The sequence below is a fragment of the Pogonomyrmex barbatus genome, unplaced genomic scaffold (genome assembly GCF_055798465.1).
Source record: "Pogonomyrmex barbatus isolate J1 unplaced genomic scaffold, ASM5579846v1 scaffold1, whole genome shotgun sequence".
NCBI lineage: Eukaryota > Metazoa > Arthropoda > Insecta > Hymenoptera > Formicidae > Pogonomyrmex > Pogonomyrmex barbatus.
In genome coordinates this window covers 28,316,563-28,329,254 of record NW_028297098.1, presented here as the reverse complement: position 1 = coordinate 28,329,254, position 12,692 = coordinate 28,316,563, and the positions used below count along the sequence as shown (strand labels likewise).

The 12,692-nt window shown below is 31.7% G+C and overlaps 5 protein-coding genes across 6 annotated transcripts; 4 read left to right on the top strand and 1 right to left on the bottom strand.

Annotated features, from left to right (window-relative positions):
• Window positions 1–249: 249 nt before the first annotated feature.
• LOC105433335 (uncharacterized) lies at window positions 250–2,110 on the top strand. Of its 2 annotated transcripts, XR_016140742.1 has the most exons (4): window positions 250–763; window positions 953–1,101; window positions 1,251–1,484; window positions 1,980–2,110. XR_016140742.1 is itself a non-coding variant. In XM_011648607.2 (3 exons), the coding sequence occupies exons 1-3, from the start codon at window positions 385–387 to the stop codon at window positions 1,428–1,430; spliced, it is 708 nt and encodes a 235-aa protein (XP_011646909.2). In that variant the 5' UTR covers window positions 250–384; the 3' UTR covers window positions 1,431–1,689. The 2 variants fall into 2 exon arrangements, 1 of the variants encoding a protein (XP_011646909.2); XM_011648607.2 differs by lacking the exon at window positions 1,980–2,110 and having other exon boundaries at window positions 1,251–1,689.
• LOC105433333 (uncharacterized) lies at window positions 1,815–3,972 on the top strand. The gene is made up of 5 exons (XM_011648605.2): window positions 1,815–2,330; window positions 2,732–2,866; window positions 2,939–3,025; window positions 3,228–3,318; window positions 3,467–3,972. The coding sequence occupies exons 1-5, from the start codon at window positions 2,258–2,260 to the stop codon at window positions 3,822–3,824; spliced, it is 744 nt and encodes a 247-aa protein (XP_011646907.2). The 5' UTR covers window positions 1,815–2,257; the 3' UTR covers window positions 3,825–3,972.
• Window positions 3,973–4,197: 225 nt separating this feature from the next.
• Window positions 4,198–5,439, bottom strand: LOC105433337 (putative U3 small nucleolar RNA-associated protein 11). The gene is made up of 2 exons (XM_011648609.3): window positions 5,267–5,439; window positions 4,198–5,100 (listed from the first exon to the last, which is right to left on the bottom strand). Exon 2 carries the CDS (start codon window positions 5,084–5,086, stop codon window positions 4,331–4,333), a length of 756 nt encoding a protein of 251 aa, XP_011646911.2. The 5' UTR covers window positions 5,087–5,100; window positions 5,267–5,439; the 3' UTR covers window positions 4,198–4,330.
• A 60-nt stretch (window positions 5,440–5,499) lies between these two features.
• Trm7-32 (tRNA methyltransferase 7-32) lies at window positions 5,500–8,330 on the top strand. The gene is made up of 6 exons (XM_011648611.3): window positions 5,500–5,940; window positions 6,249–6,448; window positions 6,675–6,744; window positions 6,833–7,032; window positions 7,123–7,517; window positions 7,686–8,330. The coding sequence occupies exons 2-6, from the start codon at window positions 6,328–6,330 to the stop codon at window positions 8,190–8,192; spliced, it is 1,293 nt and encodes a 430-aa protein (XP_011646913.2). The 5' UTR covers window positions 5,500–5,940; window positions 6,249–6,327; the 3' UTR covers window positions 8,193–8,330.
• A 125-nt stretch (window positions 8,331–8,455) lies between these two features.
• LOC105433339 (uncharacterized) lies at window positions 8,456–12,317 on the top strand. The gene is made up of 3 exons (XM_011648612.3): window positions 8,456–9,082; window positions 9,668–10,903; window positions 10,994–12,317. The coding sequence occupies exons 1-3, from the start codon at window positions 8,752–8,754 to the stop codon at window positions 11,374–11,376; spliced, it is 1,950 nt and encodes a 649-aa protein (XP_011646914.2). The 5' UTR covers window positions 8,456–8,751; the 3' UTR covers window positions 11,377–12,317.
• The last annotated feature ends 375 nt before the right edge of the window (window positions 12,318–12,692 follow it).

The following is a 12,692-nucleotide window of genomic DNA, read 5'->3' as shown; positions in this document are numbered from 1 at the left end:
TTTTAATTACAAACAGTATCTTCACAAACCTCCCGTTATTAATAATAATTGAAAATCATATCAATTTCATTTTCACTAATAAATTAAGCTTATGAGATTTTGACTTATGATGAAAATGCTGTTTTATCCTCGCCATATTTAATAACTAATGATGTCTAAGAGCATGACAACATTTTCTATGAACCCTAGCGTTTCTCCATGACAAGTTCTAGTTAATCACAAAATGCGGGCAAGCAACTCGCAGCCAAGCCTAAATTTCACCATAAAACTAGGTCAATGTAAAGTGTCCGTTAACCGGCCAGTCGAGTTTCAATCGTCCAGCAAGGAGGCACATCTCGAGATGTTCTCTCGTCTCAGTTAAACGGACAAGATCAAGGATATAGGATGAAGCCCGCCTGTTGGTTGCTGCTAATCATTATCTTCGCGCAATCGTGCTCGCTTCTAGAATTAAGGGCCGACGAAGGTCTTACGACAGGAAAAATCGTCGGCAGTGAGCTTTCAGGATCGCAGGAAGATCTGCAACAATTGAAAACGCTATTACGACAGGCCTCGAATTCTTCAAGCTCAGGAAATGGCACGGTCACCGCGACCAGACAAGGACCCTGTCAGTGTGGCGGCGGTGTCTGCGGATGTTGTTCGAGGATCCTATACGATACGTGGAAGCAGAAAGCTTGCGTGAATATAACGTACGATCCCGACGAGTTCAGTTTCACCGCCAATATCATGATGAACGATAGAGTTCTTTATACGAGAACTGTTTCTGGTAAATGCATAGAACATAAATCTATTGATTAAAAAATTTGATAAAAAGTCTGAATCCCTTTTATATTATCTTTATTATTATTACTTATTGTATTATATTATTTTATTATTATTACTTGTTACTTATTTTATCATCGTTATTTTTGTGCAAAATATATTTTTCTCTTTTCGTTTTACTGTGTCTTTGTAGGGAAGAATCCTAGACCAATATGTGTTCCTGTTCCAAGACTACCGATTATCAGAGCTTGCGTTAGATTTTATAATATTTATTTCCAAGGTAGAAATATTCATCTATGTCTTAATATGGAAGGAAGATATCAAGCTACGACATTGTTTAAGGTCAGATTTGAAAATTTATGAATATTTTATTGATGCACAATTTTAAATCTAGCAAACGCAAGTAAAAACTTTATATATTTTATGTATAAAACGTCATAAATAATTTATATAATTTTATACTTTATGATTTGTTGTATTTCTTTTTACAGGTGAGTTTAGATTGTCTCAGATTCGGCTCAAACGGATTGGCTCTCTTAAAGCCAGAAGACGGAGGTGGTTTGGGCCAAGTAGAACTTTTTCCGGAGGATGTAGATGATAATGAAGATGACTATGATGATGATGATGACGATGATGACGATGATGATGACGACGACGACGATATATTCTAGAAATAGATAATAATTTATGAAACAGATCTAATAATATTATAAATGGTGTGCCATGTGTGTGCATTTATTGTTTTATATTTTAATAAACAATTATATTAAGATCTGCGCACAATGGAGGAAATATTACAAATAAATATTAAATTTTGAAATAAAAATTCAGAATAAAAATTAAACGCACAATAAATACAAATAAATATAAGACTATATTTTATACTTATTTATATTCATTGTGCGTTACATTTAATTTGTATTCCAAATTTTAATTTTCAAAATTTAATATTTATTCCTATATTTATTCCTATTCTTAATATTTGTTCCATTATGCGCAGGCAAGAATCAAAGAATCATTTATAGAAATTATTAAAGCTTGACTATTTTATTATAAAAAAGAAGAAATTTATAATATTTTATTTAATTTGCGTTATATATTTCTATTTGCAAAAATCGCGTCATTCTCTTCTTCGTTAATTCTTGAATAATATTCTAATAAATGTATTTTTGTTACAAAAATATTTAGATTACAATGTATTTAGATTTTTAATTTTATAGATTTAGGTATAAAAAACAGATGCCATGTGCACAAATAAAATAGTGAATTTCACGCCCATCCGTCAAAGTGAATAAAAACCGGATATTTTATAAAGGCCCATACAACACAATAGCTCGTGATTACATCCTGTACAACGATGAACGGAAAGCGAAAAACAGAAAGCGTTTAGTGCGAAACGAGACGTCGTTGTAACTCGTTAATAAGCTAATATCATCACGAGAACCGGGTTTGCTTAATGTAACTGTTATTATTAATGTAGATATGAATTTATGTAAATATGAATTTGTGTGGTATCGGTGCTCTGATCTTCATCTGCTTGTGCCTCGTTCACGAAATTATCGCTATTAAAAGTTAGTACTAGCAATTACCTCGATATATTTTTAATTAAATTATATTACCACGTTTTAAAAAGTTTCACAAATCTTTGATGAATTATCATAATCTTATCAATAATTATCAATAATTGTCACTAACAAAATTATCCAATAATTTTGTTAGTGACAAGATTGATCTCAAAAATTTTATATAATATTATACTAATTAATAGATCAAAAAAAGTCAAGTTTTTAACAAATAAATATTAAATCTTATTGTTGTCAAAATTATTGACATTATAATTTATCTAGCAATTCATGAAGTTCTCTAAACTAGTTTTTTACACCATTTATTAAATATATATCAGATGAAATAATTAAATTATTTTATTATATTTTATAAATTTTTAAAAACTAATTAATGGAATATTTATTAGACATCAACGTATCAAGAGGATATCTAATTTATAGAACGGTCTCGATTATTCAACAAACATGCAAATGTCCGATGTCCTTTTCTTGCTCTTGCTGCCAAAGCGTCATGATTCTTTATACTAAGAGACAGAAAGATCGTGAGTCTCCGAAGTCTTCAGTTTGATATTTAAAATAATCAAAAATTGAATTGCTAATTTTTTATATTATAGTCTGCGTCAATTTCACATATCAAAGAAATGGATTGAACGTGGATATCGCGTTGAATTCAGATACAATCAGCGCAAGAACAGTTACAAGTGAGTATTTTCAACTTCAATTTGCGTAATGTAATAAATCTAAGAATATTAAAATTAAAGACCATAACAATATATAATTTAAAGACAACTACTATTAAATTTTATTCACTTATTAACACATTTACCTCTCCCCCCCTCCATACACACACACACACACACACACCACATAAGCTATTTTATTTTTGCGAATTTATTTTTACAGATTTCAAGACACTCCAGTTTTGTGTATACGTTCCTGGTTGCCTTTTCTCGACCGCGTGTGTTAACATCTTGGAGCTGAATCAATCTAATAAGCGCGTATTAAAAGAATTACTTTAAAAATGTAGTTAAGCTCAATTTGCAATTTATAAAATATTATTTTGACGCTGCTGAAGCTATCCATACTTATTGAATGTTTCTGGACATTCTTGCAATTTCTAAAGACGTGATCTTTCTGTACAGGTCCATTATGGCTTGTCTTCGCCTGGATATTTATGCCAAGAAGCAACTTTGGCAGATCAATTACGATTGTATAAACATATCGACAGAATTACCGACGGTGTCAGATAGCAACACGATGAGAATGACGGACACTGCAATCGAAGAAACATCCATGTCCGAAAGTGGACAATCGCCAGTGACAACAATGACAACGGAATTAATGACAACATCAAATGCATTAACAACGGAATCAATGACAGAATCAACTACGCAAACATCGGATATGAATAGCACGGGAACAAGTGAAAGGCTAAGAGAAGTAGAGGATATAACAGATATATTCGAAATCATTCCCCAAGGGTCAATACCGATTAAATGACGAATAATTGTGATTTCTGCGAAAAAAATGAAATATTGGAGGAAATAATAAAAAAGATATAATTAAATTAAAGATATCAGAAGATGAATAATAAATTTTTAGAAAATTATGAAATAATAAATAAAGAAATAAGTAAAAATAAAAGAAATTGAAGGAGTTTTTAACTTTAACTTTTGACTGAATTAAAAATGACAACAACAGGTTTAACAATACCTTATACTTATATAAAACATATATTCATTATTATATTCATTTCTTCAATATATCCTATTTCTATTATGTTACTATAATAGATATTAATAAATCACGTAAATTAAAAGGAACGGATTTTATCATTTTTATTAGTGTATTATTTAGTTAAATAATTTATTGGTTATGAAGTTAAAACTCGAATTTTTATTATCAATTGATCACAAATAATTAAAAAAATTATAAATTTTCATTCAACATTCATAGTTATAATTAATATTATATTATTCCTAATTATAATTAATAACACAGATAAGTTATCGTTTTCTTTCAAATTTCCATTTATAAATAGGCGCAGCATCTTTTGAGCCAGGTTTCACTAATTTGGGCTTCTTGATTTTTTTGTCTTTCAATGCTCTATGCATCTCCAACTTCTGCTGCACGATCGTAAGTTCGCGTTCTCTGTTAATCCTCTTCTCAAGCTCCTTGTAGAGCATGTGCCGTTGTTGCTCGAGCTTGGCGATAGTCTTGTTATTTAAATCTGGCAGCTTCATATCTTTGATCACACTCAGCTTTGGTCGATTAGTGCGTCTTGACAAGAGTGCTGGATGTGTATCCAATTTTTTAGCAAGATCAAAATTCTTCATCTCGGCATTATTATCGACAAAGAAAGTATGTTGATTCTGTATCTGATTGACTGCATCAATCATATGCAACTGACTTTGCAACCTTTCTATCTTTTTTGCTTCCATATTCCTCTTGTATGCTACATATTTAAGATCCTGTGTCTCTAATAATTTGATCTGTTCAGGTGTGTGTTGATCCTCTTTGTCTTTCTCCCGATGAACGCCTTTTACTACTTTAGATCTAATCATATGAAAGTGAAACTCATCTGGATTTCTGTTTAGCGCACGCTTCCTCAAAAGTTTGATTGTGTCCCGCTTTTCCTGGAAGTCTCTGGCCCTGGCAATCCAGTCCTTCTTCCTTTCCAGGAACCCCACATGATCCTCTGGCTGAGGACGTTCCCGATGGATTTTTCGGCCTACCTTTGCGGCTTTTTTCCAGGATGACATTCTAACGTTGCTCTCTGGAAAAATGTCCAGAAAATCAGAAATTTTGGAAGATCGTTGCGCACGTTCATTCAAAAATGGGATAAATAAATTAAATAATTACAAATAAATTTAATAGAATATGTACAATAAAATATATACAATATTTTGTTTACAATATTTTGTTTATGTAATACAATTTACCTTTTTATATTCACGAAGAAAATCGTTATTGCTTCACCCTTTTTTTATGATTGTAGTGCCTTCAGCGTTTAAATAATTGTAGCGTTTTGTCCTTAATTTATTTCAGATGACTTTTACATCACGTGTCACATAACCTCACATTTAGCGCTATAGAAACGCACACCCGATACATGCATTGCACAAAATGAAGATGGAAGGGATGAAAATATTCACACATGCGCAATGTTAGCAAACGCTAGACCTCGTGTAGCAGTCTTGCTTTTCGATTCTGATTTTGTTTAGTCTGTTTTCGATTTTGTATTATCATTGTGATTATTGTCTACTGACCTGTTTTGATTCACTTAGAATCATAGCCAATATAAAAAGAGAAGAAAAAGAAGAAGACCTCATGTAGCACGACACAGAATCAAAAATCGTTGCATATAGCATGTTATTCGTCGAAAGTATTCATGTCTGTATCCAGGTCTGTTTTTTTTATAGCTGAACTAGTGTACACTTGTTATATTTAAATTAAAAGAAATATATATTTGAAGTGGAGATAGAAACACAAAAATGAGATAGAAAATTTTAGTGCAACCCAGTACAGGAAACAGAAAACAAATTTATAGGCATGACTATATATCGTTCAACGTGCACCTTTTGTAAGGAGACACTGGACAGGTTCTAACTAAAATGCAAGTATAATTCAGGTTTCTTATGTTTTTCTCTGGAGAAGCAGTTAGAATTAGCTGATCGTTCCTCAGATTATAATTATAACTTCTTGCTACATGTTCCTCGTAACATAAAAAACATAACTTTCAATAATTTGAATAATTTGAATATTTTCAATAATTTGAATATTTTCAATAATTTGAATATTTTTCATTTTGAGATTCATTTAGATATATGTTAAAGAAGTTTATTGACATTTGTGATACTTAAATATTTGAAAAAAGTTATTAAAGACAATACAAAAAGTATATAAAGAAAATATGCATTACAGGTTTTTTTGAAGCAAGAAAAAATACCCAAGATATATTTGTGCAATAGAAGTTTTAATTTTCACCAAAAATATTGCAACAATGGGAAAAACATCAAAAGACAAGCGGGATATATATTATAGAAAAGCGAAGGAAGAGGGATGGCGAGCCCGAAGTGCTTTCAAATTACTTCAAATTGACTCGGAGTGTCACATTTTTGATGGTATGTACAGCAATGAGTAATAAATAAATCTTTTCATTTATATTTAATCACATCTTTTCAATTATAATTGATTGTATGATTCTAGTGATGAAAAAAGGATGTGAAAAAAATACATTACAAAAGACAAATTAAAATTACATAATATTATATTACAAATTAATTTCAGATCTAACAACTTTTGAGAAAAGCATTTATATCATTAAAAGAATATTTTTTATTTTTTTAGGAGTATCCAAAGCGGTAGATTTATGTGCTGCTCCTGGAAGTTGGAGCCAAGTGTTAGCACGGAAGCTAAAGTAAGTACATTTTGTACAAAAATAAATAATCTCTGCTGTATAATAAAAAAGTTTAATACATATTAAAATAATCATATTTTTCTTAAAGCGAAAATTACAAGGAGGCTTTAAAAAAAGGTCCTGCATCTCCTCCGAAAATTGTTGCAGTTGACTTGCAAGCAATGGCACCTTTGGAAGGAGTTATCCAATTACAGGGTGACATTACCAACACAAGCACAGCAGAGCAGATTATTGCACACTTTGATAATACTCGAGCAGACTTGGTGGTATGTGATGGAGCACCTGATGGTATGTGCTTTACATTTTTCTTTTTATTTTTCAAAAAATCTCAATAGATTTTTATTATGAAATAATCAATGAATTTTATTCTGTTTGCAGTGACTGGCCTACATGATATGGATATATTCATTCAGTCACAGCTGCTACTGGCTGCTTTGAACATAGCTACACATATTCTCAGATCTGGTGGAACGTTTGTCGCAAAAATCTTTCGCGCCAAAGACGTGACACTTCTGTACGCTCAATTGAGGATATTTTTCCCTTACGTCTACTGCACGAAACCTAGCAGCTCTCGCAACTCAAGTATAGAAGCATTTGTGGTCTGTAAGGACTATAGTCCGCCAGAAGGCTACAAGCCGAACATGTTAAATCCTTGGTTGACAGACGAACCATGCAACTTCAACCAACTGACAGGAGTGAATAGGGTCATTGTTCCATTCATTGTGTGTGGAGACCTCAGTCAGCCCGATTCTGACATGAGCTATCCATTAAATGTGAGTAGTAGTAACATTATATATTTTTGTTTGAAACTGTGAAATTAGACTCGTTTAACAAGCCTTCTGTGTCTTCTTATATCTTATCTTTTTTATTTTGTTACGTCTCAGTTTTTTATTTTTTATTCGTTTTATATTATTTTATTATTTATTATAATCTGTTTTCAGTACGAAGGCAAGGAGTACAAATATCATGAACCGGTGCAAGCTCCCATAGCACCACCTTATGAAGAAGCATTGTTAAAAAATAGGAAAAAGGCTGAGGAAAATGCTTCCGCTTCCAATTATACCGATTTCAGCGAGATCGACATTGAAATGGCGATTGAAAATGAAAGTGAATCGTCGATATCTAAAATTAAACAATCATTAGTCATTCCTGTGTGTAATGATTCCGACAATAAGCCGAGCACAGTCACAAAAACCACGCAGAATGATGACGAAGATGAAATAGTCGTTGATGCATTACAAAATTTATATCAGCTTGACATTTCCGATTGTAACACCGACTTTAACAAGACCAACGCCAATGTGACGATCGAACATGAAAGCGAATCGTTATCATCCGAAATCCAACGAGTATTTATTGTTCCTAGGGATGATGATTCTGATAATGAACCGAGTACAAGCGCGAAAATCGCGTACAATGAGAGTAAGAGTAACGAGAAAAGAGATTAATGCAAAATTTAAATCAAGTTAATATATTTAACTTACTTAATTACTTAAGGCAGAAGAAAATAATAAGTGTAAAATAATCTATTCTTTTGTGTTACTCTAATTATTAAATAATAATATAAGCAATTTTCATATCCTAAACATTGTTATTTCCCTGACTTATTTTCCAGAAATCGAATGTAGAATCCTTGACTTTTACAATTAAATAAAATTTTTTCATTTTATCTTGAAAAAAAAAATATAAAAATATATGGTAATTTCTTCTGAATGTAAAATAAAAGTTAAAATTTTTTAATTTTGAAATACTAATTAATTATTAAACGAAATTGCATTCCACGTTTATCTTTCGTTTTTGACAAATTGTAGATACAAGTTTGATGAAAACATGATGTATATGTTCGTATTTGGAATACAAATTCTTATTTTCATATATTATCTTTTACATATATATATTATCTATACATATATGTAGATGTCTGTTTACTTCTTATTATTTCACGGATGTGAACGGTTTGTCATTTGATTAGTAAACAACTGATCGTCTTGGCAATCGCGGTTGGATATGTTGGGAGACAAGATATTTATTAAAAGCGTTGCACATCGATTTTCGAAGATCTCACATTTTGGAGAGGTGAACAGAGTATGTCAGTTTTGCAAAAAGACATTTTGTTGCATGAAGTGTCGCGATCGTCATGTAGACAAAGCGCATCCCGATGTGAATGTCAATTGTTCACTGTGCGCTTCTAAGATACTGCCGATACGACAGTATGAGTCCGCAAAACTGAATTTGAAGGATGAGAAATTGTTGTGCCATATAGTGGACAAACATCTGCCGTTACATTGCCGACTGTGCGGTGATTTATTTGAATCTAAAGAAGATTTTAAATCCATTGGTAATTAGCGAATTAAGATTTAATTGGCAAAAGTCGAAAACAAACATCATTATCTAACAATCTTAGAGCAAATTTTTAACAAGTTTTGTGTTATTAATTAGAAGCAATTGTTATTTTTAAAATATTTCATTATTTCAATATTATATAAAAATGAACGAATTAACATTACAACAATTAATATTACAACAGAACAAATTTATATTTCTCTTTAGGCTCGAGTAATAAATAGTTCGTTGGAAGTAAAAGGAAATGTGGAAACGTGATGCTTTTCTTCTTTAATTAAAAATTTTGTTTTTATTTAATCTTGTTATTTAAAACTTTTATTGCATGTAGACATATAAAAGACAAAAGTGTTTTAAAATATATATTTAAGTTAGAATTATTATTAGTTATATGTTAAAGAATATAAAATATTTTAAAAAACTAATTACAGATATATATAGATAAACAGTTTATTTATTTCAAAAGTTTCTAAATTATGTGTATAAATTCTAAATCTGTAAAAATAAATTTTCTATGTGATGCTTAATGTCGGATATTTTTTAACTAAATATGTTAACTCCATGATTTTTAATGAAACTTCAGCTGCGTGCAAGTGGTTTGAACGCTGGCATTGTTTGACATCGCCGAACAATCACGAGCTCCTCCAGAAGAAACCGAAGTGTTCTAGCGGAAGCGACTACAACGGTAGCAGGTTTTCCACACCGCCGGAAATTTATCGGAAGACCAGCACACCGATGTTCGTCGGGCAGAAGGTCGATTTCGAGACGCTCTGCGTGCCGGATTTTAGCCTGAAAACGCCGCCGATCATACAGAGTGACGTGACCTCGAAGAGCAATAATCAGGACACGCAGTTCTTCAGCTTCTTGCAGAACATCTCAAACGGAGAAACAACGCCCTTTAGGACTGCTAAGAACGAACAGTTTTCTAGAACTAACTCGGGCAGGAAGTTGAACATTATGAAGGAGCAGAAGGAGACCACGGATAACGAAACCGAGAAGATAACTGCGAATGCAAACAAGGTGTCGTCTTCAGATATGAACTTGACGATGCCTACAGAAAACATTCTGCAGGACTCACCGAAATTAGATGACATTCGTGAAAACGTCATGAAGAAGGTGAGGTTCTCCGATCATTACGAAACCGCCGTGGGGATCGAAGATCTGATAGAGTCCTATATGCGGGATATTCTGAATACATCAACGGAGGAAGAGGGAGATGCTCATGATGTAACAAATGCGCAAAAAGCAAACACTACGAAAAATATGAAAGACACAAAAGACACAGTGGATACAAAGATCACAGAAGACACGAAAGTCGTGAAAGATACAAAATGCTCTTTAATAAGAAAGAAGTTTTTAAACGATTCGCCCATTGAAGTCATCCAAAATAATGCGAAGAGCATAGAAAAGGAAAAGTGCAATCCTAAAGAAAGCAATATTAGCTTATCAACTGTAAATCAAGGAGATTCTAACACAGTGGTAATGGTGATGCTGATGCAAAGCAACTCGAAAGGATTGACCAGTGATCTGATGCCTCTGATTAGTTCAGGTTTGAAGAAGATGCAGGAGCAGCTGTCAGTGAATGGTCAATCATCTTCGAATACGATTGAGCCTTCGAGTACCCCTAATTTGTGCAGAAAGTCTATTACAAAAATGAAAATGAGTGTCTCGAGTGTCAAGAGCTATTCTCCGAGCAGCGCAATGATGACGAATTCAAGACAGATCGCGTCGTCCGTACAAAACAGAGAAAATACTAACAGTGGTGGATTTCTGTCAATCATCGCGCATGCTATGAAGCACGCATTAAGAAATTTCTCTGGTAAAAATTTTAATTATTTATTCAAACAGTATTTATTCAAACAGAAAAATTTTATATTTATATCTCTAACTATATTTTTTTGAATTTTAGTTTCGAGCTTTAGAATTCCAACAATGAGCATTAAGACAGCCAAAGAAATTCGACAACAAGAAACTATCGAGGAATTTTCGCAAGAATCATTCAGTGACGTCAACAACAGTCAAGTTCGTCCTGGCAAACGGGCCCGAGAGGTCACGGAAGCATCCTCGAAGGAAGAATTGATCGCACTGGACATCAGAAGCCCCCTCGCGAAACGTCAAAGGGGATGGTATAAGATGGTCCGAGGACGTCAGCCGATCAGCAGGATGCGAAACAGCCGTGTGACAACTTCACCTAGAGGAATATCCGCGGAAACGCAGGTTTTCAGTCAAGGATCTTTGACGGTGGGAGACACAGTCTTGCCACTTCCTGCGAGAGCACATCAGTTGACATAAAATGACAGAGCGATAAAATATTTATTCTTATTCATAACAAAAATATTACTGAAGAATTAATAAGTAAATTAACTGATCTTGCAAAATTATTTCTGAAAGTTTTCTCACCATAATGATAAAAACAGATGAATAATTAAAACTTGATAGATTTATATTATAATCACAATTGAATGTGGAGGATAGTTTGCTTGTTTGAATAATCAGATTAATATTACTATATGATATTTTAATTAAATATATATATTAGCAGATTTTATCTAGAAATTACAAACTAATTTATAAGCTGCTAGACTTTTTCTTCTTCTTTATTTTTATTTATTAATTTAATTTAAATTTTTCAACAATATAAATCGAGAACTAAAACAATATAGAAAAAGTGGAAGAATTTTAATCATTTTTAAATGTAAAATATTTGCCGAATTGAATATCTCAATTTTATAAATTAAATTTATTTTAAATAATAGGAAATGTTTGACAGATTGATTTTATTTATTATACATTAATTTTTTTAAGTACTGATTGAGAAATTTTCTGTAAATGAAAGCAATTTGCAAGATATCTGTTTTTACTTTCTTAAATATTGTACTTCTTATGATTTCTATAAACTTGTAATAAAAATGAATTTGTCTCATGTATTTATTAATTAAAGACATAATTATATATTATATCGATCTTATGCAACGCGCAATCTTATAAAACAAGTTTTAATATGCATGTTGCTTCGAACAATGTTAAACATTCATTATGCTTGCTCAATTATTTCATTCCAATTATCGACGCAATCTTTACATCACAAAACATATTGTGCAATGTATTAATTTCTAACTAACATTTTTTATATCAATTTGTAAAAGCACAGAAATATGTAGCGTATATGATATCAGAGGACTAACACGAAAATGCTTATCAAGCTTTTTAATTAAAATCTTATCTTGAACTCATGCACATCGATTATCTATCCATTTCATTAATCTCGTCGGAAATACTTAGACAGGTTGGACTTTTATGTATCTAACTCAAATTAAAATGTAATCAAGATTTATGATTTAATTGATCAGATTTTTATCGATTTCCGATAATATGTTTATTAATTCAGAATTTTATTTAATTCATATATCAAAATTTTAAATAATTAAATACACACGCATACGCTAAGAATTATTAAAAATTAGTCTTAATAAATCTACAAAGATTGATATAAAGTGTTTCATAAATTAATTGCTTAACAAATATTGCATCACTTTTGGAGGCTCGGTCTCATATTACTCAACAAAGGAAGGATAACCCGGTTATCAATGACGTCAGAAATATGTCGT

Coding starts and splice junctions, on each gene's coding strand:
- LOC105433335 (XM_011648607.2), top strand. CDS start 385: ATGAAGCCCGCCTGTTGGTTGCTGCTAATCATTATCTTCGCGCAATCG. Junction 764..952: donor TTATACGAGAACTGTTTCTG/GTAAATGCATAG, acceptor GTGTCTTTGTAG/GGAAGAATCCTAGACCAATA. Junction 1,102..1,250: donor AAGCTACGACATTGTTTAAG/GTCAGATTTGAA, acceptor TTCTTTTTACAG/GTGAGTTTAGATTGTCTCAG.
- LOC105433333 (XM_011648605.2), top strand. CDS start 2,258: ATGAATTTGTGTGGTATCGGTGCTCTGATCTTCATCTGCTTGTGCCTC. Junction 2,331..2,731: donor CGAAATTATCGCTATTAAAA/GTTAGTACTAGC, acceptor AATATTTATTAG/ACATCAACGTATCAAGAGGA. Junction 3,026..3,227: donor CAGCGCAAGAACAGTTACAA/GTGAGTATTTTC, acceptor TTATTTTTACAG/ATTTCAAGACACTCCAGTTT.
- Trm7-32 (XM_011648611.3), top strand. CDS start 6,328: ATGGGAAAAACATCAAAAGACAAGCGGGATATATATTATAGAAAAGCG. Junction 6,449..6,674: donor GGAGTGTCACATTTTTGATG/GTATGTACAGCA, acceptor TTATTTTTTTAG/GAGTATCCAAAGCGGTAGAT. Junction 7,518..7,685: donor ACATGAGCTATCCATTAAAT/GTGAGTAGTAGT, acceptor ATCTGTTTTCAG/TACGAAGGCAAGGAGTACAA.
- LOC105433339 (XM_011648612.3), top strand. CDS start 8,752: ATGTTGGGAGACAAGATATTTATTAAAAGCGTTGCACATCGATTTTCG. Junction 9,083..9,667: donor AGAAGATTTTAAATCCATTG/GTAATTAGCGAA, acceptor ATGAAACTTCAG/CTGCGTGCAAGTGGTTTGAA. Junction 10,904..10,993: donor CGCATTAAGAAATTTCTCTG/GTAAAAATTTTA, acceptor TTTGAATTTTAG/TTTCGAGCTTTAGAATTCCA.
- LOC105433337 (XM_011648609.3), bottom strand. CDS start 5,086: ATGTCATCCTGGAAAAAAGCCGCAAAGGTAGGCCGAAAAATCCATCGG.